General features: G+C 36.9%; 2 protein-coding genes across 2 annotated transcripts; both read right to left on the bottom strand.

Annotated features, from left to right (window-relative positions):
- Positions 1-1,903: 1,903 nt before the first annotated feature.
- Positions 1,904-3,965, bottom strand: LOC141820289 (heat stress transcription factor A-5). The gene is made up of 2 exons (XM_074707579.1): positions 3,602-3,965; positions 1,904-3,359 (listed from the first exon to the last, which is right to left on the bottom strand). Exons 1-2 carry the CDS (start codon positions 3,815-3,817, stop codon positions 2,274-2,276), a joined length of 1,302 nt encoding a protein of 433 aa, XP_074563680.1. The 5' UTR covers positions 3,818-3,965; the 3' UTR covers positions 1,904-2,273.
- A 1,142-nt stretch (positions 3,966-5,107) lies between these two features.
- Positions 5,108-15,394, bottom strand: LOC141820284 (kinesin-like protein KIN-12A). Its single transcript, XM_074707573.1, has 16 exons — positions 15,080-15,394; positions 14,850-14,987; positions 14,647-14,730; positions 14,412-14,537; positions 14,253-14,312; positions 14,114-14,167; positions 13,941-14,033; positions 11,895-11,990; positions 11,319-11,464; positions 8,447-8,596; positions 8,239-8,368; positions 7,190-8,149; positions 6,976-7,074; positions 6,746-6,898; positions 5,840-6,634; positions 5,108-5,416 (listed from the first exon to the last, which is right to left on the bottom strand). The coding sequence occupies exons 1-16, from the start codon at positions 15,392-15,394 to the stop codon at positions 5,108-5,110; spliced, it is 3,708 nt and encodes a 1,235-aa protein (XP_074563674.1).
- Positions 15,395-21,758: the final 6,364 nt, after the last annotated feature.

The raw sequence follows: 21,758 nt of genomic DNA, 5'->3' as shown, positions 1-21,758 counted from the left end.
ATGACTCGAATCCACTCCAAATCCTGTTAAAAGTAGAAGATCGCAGATCAAAAGCGGCATCACAGAAAGCCACTGCCCTTCTTGTGGGTTCTCGGCTCGCTATGCTGCCCACATCTCTTTGCTTTCTATATTCATCATTCCGTCGACATTTTTCGCTACCTTTTTTTTACGCCCTTTCCAGGAATTTTGTTTTTTTTTAGTTACTTCATGATTTCTTTTTCTTTCATTCACAATTAAATGAAGTTTGCATTTGATTTCAATTATGATGCCTTTTTTTCATCAAGATTCTCTCTTTTCACTTTAATCTCTTTTCTCTTCTCGTCAGATAGGCTTGCACGAGCGTCATGTATGTTTCTGATTTGTTTTTGTTTGACAAAAAAGTGAAAAACTGTTCTTCCGCAACGAAGAGATCATCTTCAGAGATGCTTTCATTCTTTAATTTTCTATTTCAGTGTACAGAGAGGATGAATGACTTTTCTATATTCGATAAAATGTATTTTGTTTTTCCATCCCATATAAGAGATGAGTTAGGAAGGATGGATAATCTAAATTGATTTTTTGTGGCTTTTGAGCTAGGAAGGATACTTGCTCATATTCATCTTCACCTTGTTTAGATAAAATTTCTAAAATTGCAGACTTGGATTTGATGTTTATACCATTGAATCTTGCTCTTCTGTTTGATCACATTGAATCTTGCTCGATTTTCGACGGAGGAAACTCCTAAATCAGTAAAACATGAAACCAAATCTATGGATGTATGGAACCACTCTAAGTTCCTCTGCTAGAATTATATCATGAATAGCCTTATCTATTTGCGATATAATGTGTGTGGTATGAAGAAAATGATTAAGGAATTGGGGAGTCTTTAGACTAAAGTACAAAATTAAGAATGGGATTAAAAAATTTGTTGTTGGTTGATTCTTGAGTTACAATCACAATCTGAGATATCAATCAAAAACAATCCACTAATGGTAACAATGATTTATTGATGACACAATTAACTACTAACAATACTTATTCTACAACATTTAAGTGACAGCAAAGTGTGTTCTATTTTTTAAGACTTTTGAGTTTGTGGTTTTATTCTTTCTTTATTGTTTTCTTTTTTTGGCTATACACTACCATTACTCAGATTCTGTTGTTATTGTAAAATGAATTTTTAAAAGATTTTTCAGTTTTAAAAAAGGAAATATAATAATTTTTTATTTTTGAGTGACAACTCACCTCGCAGTTCACGGGAATATTAATTGTGGTTTTGAATAACATAAAAATTTTGTGTCTATTTTATTTCATTTTTTTCTTCGTGAATTTCTTCATTACTTGCACAGTTTACTCATCCATATTATGCAAGAATTTTAAAAAGTAATTTTTTTTATACTAAGTCCTTTCATCCTGATTTTTTAAATTCCCTTGCAAAATATCTCTTCCGTTGAATTAAAAATCTCTGATAAAAATGTTTAAGTTATTTTTTTATTATATTATTTATTTATTTTATAATTTAGATATCTAATTTTTTGAGCATCTATATGACAAGAAAGAAGAGTTACATGGAGCTAATTATCTAAAACTGAAGACAAAAAATAATTATCTAGGGAAACATAGACTAAATAATTTTTAAGAAATTTAAGAGTGCTTGTTTGTGAAAATTAATAGGTTTAGGTTTATATAATAATTTTATCAGAATTATTATATAAATTTTAAAAAACAAACTCAAAAATAAAGTAAAAAATAAACATTAATCCAAGTGACCACCAATAGGAGAGTTTAAAACTACTCTTTATTTTGATATTTCTACAACTTTACCTCCATCTAGCAATTCTCTAGAACTCAAACATGATCATACACTCTTCAAAAAAACTTAACAAAGCATCACTCTAATAATCAAAAACCATGATACCTTCTAAACATTCCTTTAATTGACTGTTTTGAACTACATATAGCAGATTCTATTGCCAATCATCATGATGCTCATTCACAGTACACAGTAGAACAAATGCAGGTGAGAACCACATATCAAGTGTCGAGTGTGAAACATAGCTGATCATCGACCCCTATGCTCATCAGAGCCACCACACATTTCAAATTTGTAATAAATAACTTTGCGTACAGAGCAACAAATCTCACCAGTGTCTATCTAACTAAGAGCAAGAACATCACCACGCTGAAAAAGGTTAATCCTGAAGATTTCATGAAGTAACTACACATTATACAATGACTCTATAGGAAGATCAGACCAGTTTTTTCCAAATCCTTTTTGCATAGCCACACCTTTTCTATGAATATGCCCTCGAACCAGAGTTTGCTTCTTCGGTGTCATCAGAACCAGGCCTTTCGGTTAGGAATTGCTCCCAAAACACATCGTTAACTCTGACCGGATGATTCGGATGTGTTTCTTCACTAGTTCTTGGATTCTGTTGTGCCTGTGCAGCTTTTGTGCCACCTGATTCAGCTGCAGGATTTTGGCTACTTAACAACACTAGACTACCAAGTTCTTCCCCATCCGTGCCAACTTTGTCCAATTCCATGGAGTTTTCTTCCCTTTGATCTGCTGAATTCCTATCCAGTTCCATTCCAGATGATGCGAGTGTTAGACTTAAGTGACAGGGAAAGCTCCCCTCGCCATTGTCATGTCGCCTTTGAGGTGAAAGAGTTTTTGTTGGACAAATAGATGCTCCGGTGTCACAGAGCTCCAATGTCTCGGGCGTCAATGGCAGCAGGCATTCTGATGTGCCACCACGCCCGTAGTCGAATTGCTTTTCGCGAGAGCTACCGGTGTCCTCGATGGAGCTCTGAGTGCTCGCCATGACCAAATCCCTGTCTTGAAAAGCCGAGCACAATTCCAGTTTCAGCTTATCGCAAAAGTCCTGATTGAGCACGAGCCCTGACTCGAACTTGGATGTGCTGCAATGGTCATCACACAAGCTGTTCTCTGAGCCCAGTGGCAACCTTCTCTTCTTGTGGATCGCTGAGAAGTCCATGGATGAGGAAGTAGCCATCTTCGCAAGAGTCTCCACGAACCGAGGGTTCAGCATCGCCTGTTGCAGGAATGTGATCATCTTCAGCTGCCGATTCTCCATGTTGGCCACTCGCTGCTCGACATCATCGAACTGGTTGTGCATCTCTGAGCACTGTTGCTCGAACTTCCAGAGAGTCGCCTCGAGGCTGGCTTTCTCTCTTCTCAGCTGGTCAATCTCGTCCTGTAAAGCGACCCTCTCAGCATCCGCGACAGCACCGCCAGGCGGGAGGCTGTGACTGTGGATGGGCTTGCGGCGGCGGATGTTCTTGAGGAGATCCTTCCTCCCTTTGATGAAATCCTCATTGGCGAACTCCCACCTCTCGGGATCTATTTTTCGGAATCCCTGCATAAAGAATCAATTTCTACCTCGATTGATTGGCCAATTCCTTCAAATCTAGCTACACGAACTCAGGAAATTTCCCAATTCCAAAGCAGCGAATAGGCTTTTGACGGACAAGTATTTCAATCCAACGGAATCAACAGAAAAAAAAAACAGATTTTTCCAAGAAATTCAAAAAAAAAACACAAATAGATTCAACCAAACAAAACAAAAAAAATCCAGGCGTCGAGATTCAGCGGGCTTACATAGGTATTGAGCTGGCGGATGAAGCTGGAGAAATTGTTGTGCTTGAAGTAAGTCGGGAGGAGGCGGGCGGAGAAATCCGCTTGGTTCCACACCACGAAGCTCTTCGAGGAAGCGCTCCAGGAGACGACGTCGTCAGTGGAGGAGTCATCCACCATCTCGTAGGTCTTGAGGAGGAAAGGGGAAGGGCCGCCGGCGCTACCTCCTTCTGCCTCCATTCTCTCTCTCTCTCTCTCTCTCTCTCTCTTGCAAGGGTATCCCAGACGTCGTCTCTATCGGCTCCGATCTCCTCCCGCGTGAGCGATGGTGGAGAAGGTTGGTGAAGACGAGAAGGATCGCGATGGTGGGGGAGCGGCGACTTGTGTTGGAAATTTGGTCTAGTCTTGTTCAGCAAAGGCCCCTCCATTTCTCCAACCGAATCCAATTATTGCTCTATTTTGGGCCTTGTAATTCTCCGCTTTGGGCCTTACGACTCTCTTTTGGGCCGGTCCATCGGCCTACCCCTTTCATTAGATTGGATAGCATTTTATGAGGAATTTAAAATAGATGGAAATTTGCCACGTGGCATCACAAATAATAGTTAGGCTGCCATGGGTTGGATGTGTGTTTTGTATGTGTTTTTGACCATGGTCGTGTTGACCCGAGATGAGTTGGGACCATGGTTAGAGGTGGCAATTGGATAAGAAGTTAATGAATTGTCGACGGTATAAAAATAAGGATGAAAGTCGAATATCAGATGAAGATTTATATAATAAATAGAAATAACAATCGAGAATATAAAATTCGATTCAAATATGACTCTTTATCATCCCTAAAAATAACCAACTTACTCATATATCAAGTCACAACACTAGTCCCTAGCATAGTTGAGTTGGTTACGATGAAACAGAGTTGTAAAAAAGGATAAGGAGTTCGAATCTCAACCAAGCTAAAATAATATCCCTCCTCTGTCGTGATCAACTGTAACTTCTCAATTTACCTCCTCACAAATAGTCGTAAGACTGACCGTGCAAAACCGTTGAAATGACAAATTCCACTTTTTTACAAAGAAGTCACAATCTAACATGGATGCTACTCAAGCAATGCTTATCAATGCCAAGTTTTTAAACTTTTTTTTAAAATGAGAAAGCAAGAAAAGATCGTATAAAATTTATTTAAACTTTAATTGGGTTGAACCCTGAATCCTTACATAATCAAAAGCATTCGGGGCTCAAATAGCAGGTAACCTCACCCTTTATCATCTCCATCTTAGTTTTTGCAGCATTTCTGTATTTCCAGTACTAATTCAATCAGGCCTTAAATTGAAGGATACACAAAATTATGTTCAATATTTATTATCATGTACTGACACATCGCATATGATGGATTACAATTAGGAATTACTCGGCTAGGTAATTTCACAGAATACAAAGCAGTTCCCACAACAATGAGTTGGAGATCAATCAATCCACATGTGAAGTTTTACAACATACGTTCTCCTCGGCTACAGCCTACAACCACCACTGTTTTCAGATGTTGCACCGGTCATAGTCGGAGTACCATGAAGTGGGATTTGTATCCTTAGAGAAGGAGGTGGCTTCCCTCTCGAAGACAGGTTCAAATTCCTCTCGCCATCGCTGGTCAGTGAGACTCCCACCAGCATCATTTCTCGTCAATTTAGATTCAGTAAGCACAGGAAATACCAAAGCCTCTTTAGGCAAACGTGAATCTGCAAGAAGTTGGTTTAGCAACACAATCTGTCTATCGTAGTTTTTCTTCAAGTTAGTGATCTCCTCGTGAGCCTTCTCGGTCTCCAGCTCAGCCAAACGAGCCTTTTTCTGCAATGTGGATAAAATAGGTGTCAAGTGATAACAAGTATCCATAGTGCCTTTCTGTGCTAGTAGTTTTGAATCTTGAACTCATCAAATCAAGCATTATGAGCAAAATCGAGTAAAGAAAGAGCCCCTCCTTTTGTGGGCCCAGATTCAACTAACCCATACCCAATAACTGAATTTATGTGTCATATCAAATTAAATTTTATTGCCTTACCACTTGTCCCTGAATGCTTAAACTTTAAGAAAACCTGTCAATATATATCTATATATATATAAGTTCCATGCTAAAATTTGTTATCTATAGAAGTGTGCAAAAAAATAATACAACACATCTTAAAGTATAAATTATACAATCGGTCAAAAAATATACATAAATCAGATGTAAAATGAAATTGATGTGGATGTAAAAATAGCAAGTGTAAATACCTCAGCAATTTTAGCAGCTTCTTCAGTTTCCTTCAGGCACACAAGCAATTCTCCAGCAGCCTGTACAGCTTCAGCTGTATCTCTAAGTTGAGCCTTAAGACACTTGTTCTCATCCCTCCAGTATCGTCGTTCTTTGTCTCTATCAGCTCTTAGAGCAGAAATCTCAGCAGCAAGGGAGTTGATGAACTTTGACTCTGGTCCTTTTACCCCTGCTCTAGCAGCTGCTTTTTTGACATCTTCAACGCCATCCATGATCTTTCTGTGCCTAGCAAGTAAAGCGATATGGTTCTCCTGGAGATCTGCATATTGTTCCAGAATACGAGCATGACCTTGCATTGCTGTCTGAAGTGCTTCCTTCAACTCCTCTGTGCATTTCTTCTCTGAATCAAGTTCAACCTTCCTCCTTTCGGCAAGAGATCGATTTGCTTCGAGTTCAAGTTTAAGATCTTCACAAAGTATGATCCATTCACTCTCCCTTTTAGTCCAATTACACTCGTCGGCTTCTAATTTTCCTTTGTTATTTTCTTCACCTGATTCAGATATCGTACAGATAGGAGTCGAATTGGGTTCACAGGAATGAGCAGCTAGAAGCAAATAATCCTGTTTTCTAGCAGGATTTGAAGAATCCAAGTAATATTGCAATTGATTCCTCAAGTCCTGTATTTCTTCAATCAAGACTTCCCTCTCACCCATGTCAAAAAAGTTTCTATAGCCATCTAGTTCTTCTTGGATCCTTTTCAACTCAATAGTCAGGCGTAGACTTTCTGGGTGATTCTCAAATTTCTCATTTAGAAGCTATATATGAAAAACAGAAGCTACATATCAATGGATAACTTGCAAAATAGCATTATCTACAACTGAATGGTTAGATAAATAAAGCATTAATAGGCAGATTAACCACAAGACCTTATGCTCATTCTTGAGAGAAACAAATTCTTCACCCATATACTCCTCTGTTGGCAAAATACCATCCATAAGACTTTCAAGCCGAGAAATTTTATCCTCACGTGTTTCAGCAATTATGGCATTGCATTCTCGTTCATGCTTGTATTGTTGTATCTGCAATGGAAGTATCAATTTAAAAACCGTAATATATTTCAACTGATAAGAATCTATACAGGTACAAGAAACTCCACCAAACGGTTTAGTTGCATAATTTCAGCAGCTTGCTTCGAACAGTGTTCTTCAAGAGCCATTTCTCGCCTGATAGACCCAGCCAAGACTTTCTTCACTGCCTATAGTGCCAGAAGAGCATAGAATGAGATAATAATCTAGTATAATAAGCATTAAATATCTCATAAGAAAACATTGAAGGAAAAACGAAAAACTTTCATGGAATATTCAATATACCCTGGGAATTTTTGAATTAAGTTTGTCAGTCGATACTGATCCATCAACTGGTACCAATTGCAGCGTTGTGTCATTATTGGGATTGTTACACTCATCAGTTGAGGCTACTTTCTTGCAAGAACTACATACATATGTAGCTAACTCAGCCAGTTCTGAATCATCAGCAAGTGTTTGGATGCCAACATCAGCCTTGTTTATTGGGACAACTGGCTTGCTATCAGCAAGGGAAATAGAAAGCCTGAATGTTGATCTTCTCACTGCTGAACTACGCTGCTGGTTATCAATAATTTGAAGGCCACGTTGCAGACTTGCAGCAAGGTTCTCATTCTTGCTTGCTCGACTGCAAGAAGAGCTTAAAGGATATGAATCGTAAGCAATGGATACATTTGGTGCTCCGGAGAGATCGTCATGCAAAATCTTATGAGATGCTGATGTAGATGATGATGTTCTAAGACTCTTTCTACTGTAATTTTCAGTGACAGGTGATGTGCTTAAAGTGGGTGTTATAAGAACTGAAGATGTCTGACAGGGAACAATCCCAATGCTGCAGGGTGGGCTAACCATACTCGTAGAGCTAGAAGGTTTGTGAGTTTCTTCTGAACAAATAACAGGTTCTTTCTCTTCTAATACATTGTTTCCTTTTTGTGCATTAGAAACTGGTAAGAGAATTTCATCATCCATCTGTGCTTCACAAAGCTCATGAAGCTCCTCTTGTGAGGTAGAAAACCTCATAGGCTCTTTAGCTTGACAATCTAAATGTATATCTCCAGTGCATGGCATCTCAACATCTCTTTCATCAATTTCCATCTCTACATCAGTGTCATCTTTCAAAATGGGAAGTGTGTTTGAGTGATTAAGGCTCATTTTCAAAAGATTCAAGCTACGCCTAGCATTCCATGCTGATGAAAAACTTCCAGTTGTTCCTGTAGATCCATTAGATTTCATGCGTAGAAGTTCATCCTATTGACAAGACAATACATTTTGATTTAAGTTCTATTACATGATCAAACAAAAAAAATACCAGTAAAGAATCATCAAAGAAGTATTACCTTTAGTTGGCGTATCTGCTCACGCAAGACATTCACATCATCCTGTGTTATTTCATTTACAACTGCCTTATTTTTTATCGCTTTTGCTCGTTGTGCAAACCTCAGCGTACTGAAAGTTTCACTTTTGCAGCTGTATATATCATAGTTAGCCATCAGAAAAGCAGAGAGTGAATGGATTAGTGGTAAGATTGAAATGCTCTTTATTTACCTCTGTGATGGTGAAATAGCACAAATCATTGCTAATTTGGCATTACCACCAAGTGATTCTTGCAACAAAAATGTCAATTTAGAATCACGATAGGGAATATGCCTTTGCTTTCCAGATTGTGAAATTTCTGCAAGAATATTAATTAAGTTTCTGTGACACAAAAAGAAAAACTATCAGAAAATATAATTTGTAGGAAAATGTAAATCACATTTCAACAATAATGGAAAAAGGGGAAGGCAATGGAGAAAATGCTATTGGTTAACATTGTAGCAGCTACAAGCTTGAAACAACATAATGCTCTCATGAAGCAGGGAACTCATTCAACGGAGTAACTTGTCGATCCTGATATACTGTTACCAATATTTACACATTCAATTTCGTTATGATATACATTTATGATTCAGGGATTGTATTGTTTGATCTTTTAGCTTCTAGCATTTCCTCGATTCTATGGCAAGGTCCACTCTATAGACCGAAACCTCTCCTTTCATTTAATCAAATGGTATTGTGAACTTGTATAGTTCACCCCCTTTAGCTTTACCCATAACTTAGTGACAGTAAATTATTGATGAACTAATTACAAATTTAATGGCATGAATCTAGTAACTTGCAAAATGGAGCGAAAGAAGCACAATCAGTTTTTCATTATTTCATTACCATATACACATCTCAGCAATGACAGTGATACTTGCATGTGTACTAATGATAGATAGTTGAGGCATTACGCAACTTAAATGGAAGCAATGATCGGCTTCATAACACAAATCCAGAAACTTAGCCAAGCTATATGTGAGAACAATTCTGTTAAGACAAATTGAGACATGTTCCCACATTGATAGTAGACACTTTAAGATGCTGACTAATAAATAACTGATTCAACAGTAATAGTAGACAGTAAACACTTGATGATCAAAACTTGATTCATCAATAAAATCAACCTAGTACACTTTGCTTACAGATTGTATTCCAAAATCCTACAAACCAAGATTCAACTCATGCTTTATCTGAAGAAGCAGAGATACTTTACCACCAGGCCATGAGTCCATTTGTACCAAATCCTATGATTCTGATCCTCTGCACTTTTCTTATCTCAGCAATTTTGTCATTATTTCTTTAACATAAACACATGTCAGCAATGACAGTGATGCCTAAAATATTACTAATAATTTGCACTTGAGACCATGGCTTCAAGTTTCATGTTGTGCTGGCAGCACAACATTCTGATGAATTACTGATCTCAGCTATTTGATAGGCATGGGCAATCTCTTCTATAGTGCTTTCTCTAAAGAGCATTTCACTGTGCTGCCAACACTTGACATACTTTGCCACACTTTGACATACATCGAAAGGCATTGAGATGAATTCAATTAAATTGTATCTCAGACTATATTTGTTGGTTGATATGTTGTCCTATTTTAACTTCTTTTTTATAAAAAGAAATTCAACAAACTATCTAATTCCTGCAAACTTATTTTTAAAACTAAACAAGTTAAATAAAAGAATATTGAAAGACTCTCAATTCATCCCAATACACTCCGATGCATGTGGAAGTGTGTTGAATGTTGACAGGGTGTGCTACAACAAAAGTTCATTTAATGAATTATTTTTTGTTGTAAATTTATTCTTAGAAGAAAAAAACTGAATGGACACTGATTAAATGAGTAAAATTCAATCGAATTTACCTTGACACCCTTCATCACAATCTCGAAGAGTATCAAGTAGTTTCCATAGTAAGTAGTATATTAAAATTTTAATTCAATTGACTATCTAATTGTTATACCATTACTTTTACTTTATAAGTAAAGAAACTAAGTGGAAGAGGGTTAACACGCATCTAAATTCATCTCATCACGCATCTAATCTTGATGAAGCATGCAAAAGTATCAACACAATACGATATCAAACTCATACAAAATGGTGCTTTAAATGATAGTATACACTTTGTGAAATAGACCAAATATTTACATATTTAGCAGTATAATAGTAGGCTCTTAATGATCAAATATTGATTAATAGATCCATCCAATTCGGCTAATACACTTAGCTTACAGAATGGATTCCAAAAGACTAACTGATTCTGATTATTTGCACTTCTCTATTATCAGTAATAGACTAGCCACCAATAATGATGAATTATTTATCTAATACCTTTGCCATTATTTCTTTAATATAAATGCATCTTAGCAATGTCGATGACAAGGTTTCAAATATACAAAAATGTACACTTGATTATCCAATTTTAACATCATATGGAGTCGATTCATGATGGAAAGCTAGAAGCCGCATTAATATATGTGTGAATAATAACTATTTTGGAGTTTTACATGTTTCAACATTAATAGAGGACCTTATTATGTAACAAATTTGGGACTGGCTTCATTAGGAATTCTACAAGGTAAATCTAACTAGTTAATGTGCCGATACACAAAACATGTGTTTTACTAAAATTATAGACAGGGCTAAGCCCAGGATTTAATTTTCAATTTGCCTGATGGTCTGACCAAGTGATAGAAATTGTACAAAATTGTAAAAGGTCACTAAAGGTTTTATTAAAATATTATTGGACAAACAAATCTAGGCACATCATGTTTTTATAATAATGTTGTGTTGTGTTGTGTCAGATTTTCTGAGTAATTCATTAAGCATTCTAGATTATGTTGTATTGGTGTTCATTGCGCCTACCTATCTCTATTTGATACAGATATATAGGATCTTCTCCCTTTCTCTTAAGATTTATCAAGACGAAACTATCAAAAAGTACAAGGGGAGGGTCATATAGGATGGATATACAACCTAGAAATTCCTAGAAGTGGATTGTAAGAATATCAAACTCAATGTACACACTCTGAGTCCATGGGAAGTGGAATCGTACCCAAGCTGTGAAAGGGAGCGATTTATATTCCCTGCCTCCTTCAGGCGATCACCTGCTGCACCTGTTTGCTTTTGTCTTTCAGATCCTGCTAGATCAACAAGGTTGATCCTACTAGTCTTTAGGCTGATTACACCATCGCTCATGTTCTACAACATTAAAGACAAAACAAAATTATAAATAAACTCCATAATCAAAGAAATAAATGGTAAATGCAATGAGTTGTCTAATCTATTGGATTTCAATGTAAAAAGGTTTTTATATTGTAAAAGATATTTTGAGTTGGCTTTTTCAACTAATGCCGAAGAAACTACATAAGATATGTTATTCAAGAATTCAACTTAAATTATTAGGCAACCATTGTTTACCAAATTTATACTGCAAAACTAAAGTACCATGTAGAACTCAAAATTAATAAAGTAAAATAAGGCAAGACTTCACAACCAAATGAATTGCTTATAAAAATTTTACAATTTTGCAGGGACAAAATATGTGGTTTTAAATCCCTTTAACATTTTAGTTACATCTATTTTCCCAACATTAACCTTTATTGTCGCGTAAATGAAAAATATATGGTACCTTAGATTGTGATTCCACGATGCAAGTGAACACACAATGAGAACGGGAACTATCCACATTTACACTGGTTGAACCAATCCTTTTGTTTCCTAATCCCTGAAAAGCAATAGAGGATTATAAACATGTACGTGATCTGAATGAATTAAATCCAGGAAAGCAACAATGAGAAAGAAATTATGCAAAGAGTTTCCATAAAAAGAAAATCAAGTGTTCAAGGTAATTCAAGAAAGCAACAATCCTAAAATTAAAATGGAAAAATAATTTTTAAAAAATAGAAAAAAAAGGCAAAGTAAATAACAAAAACAAGTTCAAAAATCAAAATAGTGCTTAACAAATGACTTTTTCCATCAACTCAAATGAAGACATTACTCAATTTTACCTTTGATAGCAGGTGCCTTACATGCTCATCAAACTATGTGATACAAGAATCTCCAACAACAACAATGGATGGGTCTCACAAACATCTTTAGAGAAAAGCAAAATAAAGAAATGATGTTTTGTACGTAAAAACTGATTAAGCCAAAATTTGCTATTTTTGAGGCTCTCAACAATTACCACAGACACTGAAGGAAAAATTGAAGAAATTCCTGTGATATAAAAATTTCAAAATTTTGCATGTAAATGTCATCAACCTTAAAGAAGGTGAAGAGCAGAAATATGAAAGGATATGAACTGCATATATGCATATTGAACAACACAATTACAGAATGATTGAAAAAGGACTGGAAAGATCTTGGACTTGACTGTACTAGTAATTCATAAGCTTCTAAAAGCAGGTCAGTAGACAAATACAGTTAAAAACATACTTAATTTCTGGTATTAGTATTTTATAAAAAGATATACGTGCATGATCAAGAGCGAATCGATACCAGTGGCACTGCCAAAGCATATCATTCCAACCACCATCAAACAAGCAAATGTCAATGTGTCATTTGTGACAACACAATTTAAATAGTACCAACCAAGACAACACCTACTTTAGCGAGTACCGATCAAGATAGGAATATTCTCTTATAATGACACATGCTTCTATTCTCTTCTATCAGTCATGGGGAAGAGATAAAACACTATAAAAAGAAAGGGCAACAGAAGAGGGTGCACATCGACTAGAGAACAAATACTAGCAAAGAGAAGTGATGCCCAAGTTGAGAAACTTGAGATCCATCCATATTTTGTACCTATATATGTACCAGTAAAAATTGTGACAATCTAAGTCCAACTCCTAATTGTTAATCAAAATATATTTATAGACATGGAGAAATAAATTTCAATACCAAATCTCCTAAGAGCATTATTAATTCCGAGTCTTGAAAAATCATAAGGTTTATCAAACTATAATACTATAAAACTAATGTTCTCATCTAATGTACAACAATCATTTTGATATTAATTAGGATAGTTGAGATATTAGTTATTTATTTGGTAGATTGTTACACTACCTTTTTAATTTGATTAACTTTTTAATTGCTATGGTGTTATAATTGGTGGTAAACAAGTTTAATGGAGCAATATTATACAATTAAATCTCATTTGAGATTATCTAAACACGCTTTGAAGCATGTAACAGCATGTCATTTGTTGGCACAACACAGTAGAAAAGTATCAATATGACTAAAAACAAAAATTCTAGTAGAGAATGATACTTTGGGTCTTGTATATATCTATCAATTTATATGTAAAATATATAACAGTAGAAGCATTTTTACAAAAAGAAATTATGTGTGTAATTTTTATCCACTTGAGTGTATGTACAATATCCAATGGTAATATTTTAGAAAATAGATATAAAATGTTAAAATTCATGCAATCAACCTCAAATAGTTAGGACAAACATAGCTTGCTGCAAATGATGACGATGACATAAAATATCAAGATTCATATTTGTAGCATTTTCAAGACAGCACAACTTACTATTCCTTTTTTATCAAAGATCACATAGTTATCATTCATGTATGTATCTTTGGTATTCACAACCAAGTTCATTAAAAGACATAACAAATCAACAAGTTACATAACAAAAAAAATAGAAGGGTAACCAAGATGCACCTTTGTCAGTAGACAGATAACATCCTTCATGGAATATACATATTCCTCTATCAAATAATCAACATAAATGCCAGTTCTAACATCTTCCCTAATCTGAAAGATATACCAAACCATTAAGTAAATAAATTGTAGAGATAAATACCAACAAAGAAAATCCAAGATAAGTGTTACACCTGAAGGGTCTTTTGTGTTGAATCCAAGAGGTCAGTAATTTGCTCATTGTAGATCTGTAAGCCAAAAACAAGACAGATTATGAAGTAACAAGAAGCTAAGAGAAATTACACCATTGCAAGGCAGCATCAGCAGACATGCCTCCAGAAAGGAACAGCGGCATTGGTAACTCAGCTGCTCGTCTGAATGTTTAGATTGCTCCTATAATATAGACAATGTCGTAAGCGCATATTTCATTTTTAGGAAAAGGATAAACAAAGGCCTCAAATGAAGTATTGGGGACAAGTACAAGCTACTCACTTCATCTATGCGAGCAAAGAGTCGCTCAAAGACACGTGGAGTCAAACCTCGTTCACTGCTAGATGAAGAATCTTCAGACAAGGCACTTGGAGGTCCCCACATAGTATATGTCTTCCCACTACCAGTCTTTCCCAACAAATTTAGATTGAAAAAAGTTAATTTTTCATTTGTAGACAAAATTTTAGCTGCATAAAGAATAAGGAACTTGATCTCTCTTAAAAACAGAAATGCATACCTGTCCATATGCAAATATGGAACTGTTGAACCCAGCCAAGCAGTTCTCAACAAGTGGAACTCCAACGAGATGGTATATGTCTTCCTGTAAACAATAAGAATGAAACAGCATAACTTCAATGATAAAGTTCAAAATGCGTGGAAAAGCACTGGAGCAATAAAAATAATAACTTTCAGATCGGAAATATGACATTTGAGATTCACCTGCGTGGAACTGGTATCAGCTACTGAATCAAAGGTAAATGTGTGGTCAAGGATCGAGACGGAGTTTGAGGAGATCTTTTCTACGATCAGATCTCCGTATTCTTCTTCCTTGCTTGGAGGACGCATTCGCACAACCACCTGATGCAATCAATGGAAAATGCAATTTGCCTTCAAACGAAAACATTGACCAAGATTTTCACGTGATCTCTAATGAGAGGCCAACGTCCGACCTGAACACCGGAATCTGACGGCATGGAAGGAGGCCCGCTGCTCTCAGCGGGGGTTTCCAAGGTCAGCTTCCGTTTGAGCGGGTTGCCACTGTTCGCCGCTGGGATCGGCGGTTTGGGAGGGAGTGGGCTCCGGTTCCTGGCGGAGAGAGGCTTTCCGGAGGTCGACGGAGACCGGAAAGGGGATGATTCCGGCGTAGTGGAGTTGGGATCGACATTCTCCTTGGGGATCCGAGGCGGGCGCTGCTTCTGGGAAGACGGGGTGAGGGTTTCGCAAAGCGGAACCCTTGCGCCTCTAGCGTTCGCAAGCGTCTTCATCGAGATCGGAGCAGAGACACGGAGAGAGAGACGATGAGGGAAGGAGAAGACAAGAGAAGCGCCGAAGCGGAGGAGATTTGAGACGATTTGAATTCGGGGTAGAAATGTAATTTAGCGGGTATTTAATTGCTGTTGTGGCGGAGTGGCGGAGGGTCCGTTTCTTGAGGTAGTCGATCTGAACCGTCCGAGCTACACATGCCATGGTTCCATCTTAGCGGTCCCCACGAATCCTTCAATTTTTCACAAGAGTAAAATTTATTAATGAATCATTTAAGGTCGATAATATAAAATTATTTAGGACTACGATTATGCCTAAATTACTGACATAAGGATTGTCCGATAGCCAAACTTTCATTAATACGGGTCTAGAAAAAAAAAATCAGATCTCTTATATTGTAAGAGATTATTTTCGTAACTCGAATTTATAACTATGAGATCATATGAAAATAAATTTATCAAATTAGATTAGGATCGAACTATTTAGGTAGAGTGATGATTTAGGATTATATGAGTTCAAATTAAGTTCTATTTGTTTTTGGCTAGCTTAGAGTAGAACTAAATTTTTGAGTGTGAATAGCTTGATTTAGTTCTATTAGGATAAATTAGAGAAATTTTTTTAGGAGGTAGGAGTTATATATTTTGTTGATGCACTTGTATCCCGTGTGATTCGGTGTAACCTTGAATTTTAATATTTGAGTAAAGGATTTAAATTAAATATATTAATATTATATTTGATGTGTGTATTTGAGTGTGTTAGAAATTGAAAGAACACGCATGATGCTTAGAGAAAAAATGATAATCCCAGTAGTCACATTTCTGGGGATGGTCGGTCCGGTCCTACGAAAGTTTCCCATCGACTACCAGGGTAAATCGGGAAGCGCATACGACGGCCAATCTAGATGTCCCTGAGTTACAACCCGGATGTCCTACCGTTGCACCATTGCCCCGGGGACCGCATGATGCTTAGAGAAAAAAAATGATAATCCCAGTAGCCACATCTCTGGGGGTGGTCGGTCCGGTCCCACGGAAGTTTACCACCGACCATCAGGGTAAATCGGGAAGCGCATACGGCGGCCAATCCAGATGCCCAGCATCCTTTGATTGCGTTCCCCATTTGGAGGAAAATTCCTGCAAATACGCCGTATGCCCAGCATCCTTTGATTGCGTTCCCCATTTGGAGGAAAATTCCTACAAATACGTCGTAGCTAGGGATCGAACCGCGGGTCCCTGAGTTACAATCCGAATGTCCTACCGTTGCACCATTGCCCCTGGGACTCCATGATGCTTAGAGAGCTCATATGGTTGGTGGTTTGGTGTGGCCAAGGTGTTACTCTAAATGACTTGGAAGTCTGTTGAGATATAAAAAAAATGGTATAAGACATTTGAGCGACTGGAAAATGAAAGTATTAAGGTAATGTGAAGCAACTCTAGAGCATTAAACTAAATGGTGTGGTCAGGTTGGTAGAATATCAATTACTCAAGTTTTATAGAGATTGAAAAAGGTTGTGTAAGGCAAATTAAGAGAACGTAGAACAAGGAGCGTCAGAGGATGACAACCTTTAGAGGCGAACTTATGTAAGTATGATGTGTGGAGGATGGCATGTGAAGGAGTCAAGGGTTCGGGTGGATATACGAGGAGTGTATAACCAAATAATAGATAACATAGGGCTAAAGTTAGACTATAATGATAAGATTTTGATAAGTTGAATGTTGAGTGACCTACATTCATAAGGACAGGGATAATACATAATCATATTCAACCTTAGAAGTAATAATAATTATGACCATTAGTCGATTATTGATGAACAATGATCGATTGACGATTGAAAATTTAATATCCTAATAGTCAAGATGTCTATGATTGTTATAATAAAGAAATAAATAAAAAAATTTATATTGTAAATGATATTGGACAAAGTTAGATTTTTTTTAAAAAAATATGTTTGGTATGTTTGTAAAAGTTATCATTGTAACTTTTAAAACATTACTTTTATTATCGTGTTATAATAGAGTATGCGTAGATTGTGAATCTTTGAGATTAGGAAGTAATTAATCGATAGAAACTCAGAGGTAGTATTTGATAAGTTATAAAACCATAAAATCATTATTTGAGTCAAATCAATATTTGAATAGTCGATTGATGCTCAAAGAGTGATCCAAGTTACAGATTAGTAGGTCATTCAATAGAAACCATAGGTTTCAAACCATATAAAAATGATTTGTTCTTGTATTTATGTCTAGTTTAATATTTTTCAATACTTGTAGATGAGATCCATGAACAAAATTTTTAATCATTATATTCATTTCTTCTAGTGATTATCATCTATCTAATAAATGAATAAAAGGCTGAGATCACTATTTGAGGACCCACTTCCGTCGTTATTCAAAGTAGGAATAAAAGGCTAGAGGATTAAATTTTTAAAACATTGAACCAAATGAGTCGATTACTACTAGAGTCATTTAGAGATGAAAATAATAGTATTGAAAAAAATATAAAAAAATAATAAAACTTATTATTAGAAGATATTTAAATAAATATATATATGATATAATAAAAAAATAGATGTCATTTTGATAAAAAGTACTAATGATTCAGAAATAAAAAAACGATATGTTTAATTTTTTTTGTCCAAAATACATCCATATTACTTTTTTAAAAAATAGATATTTTAAATTGCTACGATACATTTAATTAACTTTTTATTATTGTTTGAATATTTTTAATACGTGAGATAACCATTTTAGTACGATAATCTTTTAATAACAAAAATGAAATGTGAAAAAAAATAAAGGCCATGCTTTGACTTTTGCCCCTTTCTTGGCTTCCTCACGAAGAAATCTTATAAATCATCACATAACGAAGACAAGGGTATGCGTCGGTGGAAAGCTGCCGTGGCTGATAGCCCAGCGTTCCCGGTTCCCTTGGCGCTCCGCCTTCTTCCCCCTCCTTGATCGTAGCTCCACACTCGTAGCCTTGATCTCTACGGGCTCTTCTCTCTCTCTCTCAACGGGATTTTACTAGATATTAGGGTTGCACAACCTTCTCGATCCGATCTGCTCCTCATCTGTTAAGCTGGCGCAGTTCTCGCTGATCGATTCCTTCCCGCTGATGGAGCCTCGCGCCAACGAGCGGGATTTTGTCATTAAGGTACCATTTGTCCTAGCCAATATTCGTTGATTGTTGATTTTGAGTGTAGTTTTGACTATCCTGAGGTTTCCGTCTATTAGGAATGATCGGTTCTCGCCGGTGTGTTATTTTTAGCTCAAATTTGGGATTGTGTGTTCTTAGATGTGCAATACATAACTTTTTTACCGGATAATTTTTTTCTGTATGTGGAACGGATATTTTTCTTTGATTTGTTCTTCGGTTTTGCATGATCGTCGAACGTTGTTATTATTATTATTATTTCCATTAAGTATATTTGCTTGGCCACTCATTCAAAAGGATGAGATATTATGTACGGGATCGATCTGTATGTGTGAATTGACGCACTGGATTCGGTTCGGCTTTGACGGAATTCTATTGTCATTAGTTCAATAAGTGACCAAACTGGACAAATATTACATGTAGAATTCCAACACAGGATCACCTATTTCTAATACATGTTAAATTTCTGCTTGTATAATTTTACTATGTTAGTTTAACCTCAATGTTTGAATTATCAGAAAAGAAACTATTCTGTAAATATATTCGCAGAATAATATTCTCCAGAATTATTCAAAAATAAAGATAGTGTTAGCCAAGCTCAATGGGAAAACAAGAATTATACAGATATCTGGGACTTATCTCCTCTTTGTTGCTTGGATTTGGGTGAAAGTTTAAAGCAAAATGGATCAAGTTAAAAATCACACTTATGTGTGACTATATTATAGAGTAATTTGCTCAGTTATTTTGCTATTTTTTTGTCAGACAATTAATTCAAAAGAAAGTAGGTGATGATTATCAATTATGATTCTAAGTGATTATTTTTCTTTCAACTATTCCACATCTGATACTCTCTGAACAAATTTTCTTTTAATTTGTGCCTCTTTCACCTCTCTTTCTGAGAACCTTTTGAAAGCAACATTTTCCATGTGGAATGCTAGATATTGTTATTTCTACTTAACAACTTAATGATTTTGCAAGATCAAACTTCACTGAACTCTGAAACTGTGGTATTTATTTCTGAAACCATCATATGTTTTGATACTAATTGGGTACTTGTTTCAGTTGCATGCCATGAAGATACTAACTTGTGGTCGATTGCACTTTTCCATCATGAGCAATGAAATTGATTTCTATATGTTATGGTTAAAACTGTAATGGATACACAAGTCTGCCAGCCTTTGGGTCTAGCTCAGAGCCTGCCTGTGAGTCTAGCTCAGAGCTTGGATGAGGAACTTGGCTAGAAAAGGCTAGGATAAGAAGAGTTCAATCATGCTAGTTAGAGTTTTAGGTTAAGTTTGGGCAGTGTACAAGGAACTTAGGCAAATGGTGAATCTAATTAAGTTATAACCAGATCATCTGAGATAGATGGATGCAGAATTAGGTTGGACAACTGAGGTTGAGGTGGAGCTAGGTTATGGGGGTGTGGTGAAGTAATTAGCTAGGGCTGAAATGAAGAGAATTAGGAGTTCCAAGGTGGTGACTACTAAGTGATTAGCTTGTGGTGATGATTAATTGTCACCTAAAGCTCTATGAATACATATGACTCCAATGCTTCCAAAAATCTTCTTTTCAGTTGTCTTAGCTCCCTTTTTATAGGCTGTAAGTAGACACTTGTCCAATGGCCATTTTAGTCAAGGGCCCCCATTGAGATTACTGGATGAGTAAGATTCTTGTAGGCAATCTTAAATATCGACATTGATGTTGATTAGTAACTAAATACCACGGTTCTTTGAGTTGGATGATAACATTGTCATAACCTTTGATTTGCATGCCTTGTCGCATGAGGTTAAGAAAGCATCAATGTTTTTGAAAATTGGATCGGAGATTGAACTACTATTACTATTGGGTCAATGGTTTGACAAGTCAAACCAGTAATTTGTAGATCAAGGTTTGAAATCTTGAGCTGTGTCGGTGTCTCGGTCTTTGACTGGAATGATATTGTTCGATATTGTGTCAATGCCCCAATGTATGAGAGATGGAATGCTCCGTGGCATAGTTGAGTTGGTTACTATGGGGCAGACTTGCTAAAGTGGACAAGGGTCGAATCTCGGCGAAACCGAGGCAATGTCCTCTCCTGTAGTGGCTAACTGCAACTTTCCGATTTACCTTCTCACAGATGGTCGTGAGGCCGATTGTGTGGGGCCGTGGGGGTGGCGGATTCCATCTTTTGCTGAAGAAGGGAGATGGAAGGAGGAAGCCAGTGTTTGTATTCATTTGGAATGCTACGATTTTGGCATTATCTTTTTATGGAAACAAACTATATATATATATATATATATATATATATATATATATATATATATATATATATATATATATATATATATATATATAGAGTTTTGCTATTATGAGCGCCGGCTTCCTACGCGCTCGTGCGCGCCGACCGCTGACCTCCACGCGCTTCCGCCGTCCGACCACCGACGACCGCCGGACCGGACCCGTTGGAATCGCGACTCGCCGGCGCACGTTCCGGCATCGGATTCCGGCCGGAATTCCGGCCGAAACAAGGGCAACAGTGCCTGGCACCCCTGTCGGCCGGAATCCGGCCGGATTCCGGCCGAATCGGGGCCGGAGACTAGGCGCGGTCGACTCGCCCGGCGCCGGCGCGTCGACCGGGGCCGGAGTCCGGCCCCGATTCGGCCGGAATCCGTCAGAATTCCGGCCGAAATCGGCCAACAGTGTCTGTTGGCCGATTTCGGCCGGAATTTAGCCGGATTCCGGCCGAATCGGGGCCGGACTCGGCACCCGCCGGACCGCCGTCGAGTTGCGATTCCAACGGGTCCGGTCCGGCGGCAATTGGTGGTCGGACGGCGATGAACGGGCGGCGGGAAGCGGCGAAGGTCCGAGGAGAATCACTGTTCAATCGAACGGGCTACGTTTATCGCGATCGGAAGCGGACGGCCGAGATCCAGGCGCGCACCGAACCGGCGCTCATAATAGCAATTATATATATATATATATATATATATATATATATATATAAAGAATAACAATATTATCTCAATTTTAGCATGCCAAGGGGTGTTGAGTTTTAAAAGGAGACATTTTCTCGGTATTGAGTAATATTGAGTTTTGGTAATTTATCGGACGTTTCAATTGTTTCACCCGATACAGTAGATATTTTTAACCATGCCGTAGATATAATTTATATATTTATCTATTAAAGTTGAATATACTAAAAATACTCTTAAAAATATTTATTACTTATATCAAATA

The sequence above is a fragment of the Curcuma longa genome, unplaced genomic scaffold (genome assembly GCF_044706935.1).
Source record: "Curcuma longa cultivar G26 ecotype Majalengka, Jawa Barat unplaced genomic scaffold, ITB_CL_G26_1.1 utg31682_np1212_342060_RagTag, whole genome shotgun sequence".
Classification (NCBI taxonomy): domain Eukaryota; kingdom Viridiplantae; phylum Streptophyta; class Magnoliopsida; order Zingiberales; family Zingiberaceae; genus Curcuma; species Curcuma longa.
The sequence above is the reverse complement of the archived record's forward strand: the minus strand, read 5'-3'. Positions and strand labels throughout refer to the sequence as shown.

Coding starts and splice junctions, on each gene's coding strand:
- LOC141820284 (XM_074707573.1), bottom strand. CDS start 15,394: ATGAAGACGCTTGCGAACGCTAGAGGCGCAAGGGTTCCGCTTTGCGAA. Junction 14,168..14,252: donor GCCGCTGTTCCTTTCTGGAG/GCATGTCTGCTG, acceptor TTTGGCTTACAG/ATCTACAATGAGCAAATTAC. Junction 11,465..11,894: donor TCGTGGAATCACAATCTAAG/GTACCATATATT, acceptor TTAATGTTGTAG/AACATGAGCGATGGTGTAAT.
- LOC141820289 (XM_074707579.1), bottom strand. CDS start 3,817: ATGGAGGCAGAAGGAGGTAGCGCCGGCGGCCCTTCCCCTTTCCTCCTC. Junction 3,360..3,601: donor TCCGCCAGCTCAATACCTAT/GTAAGCCCGCTG, acceptor TTCTTTATGCAG/GGATTCCGAAAAATAGATCC.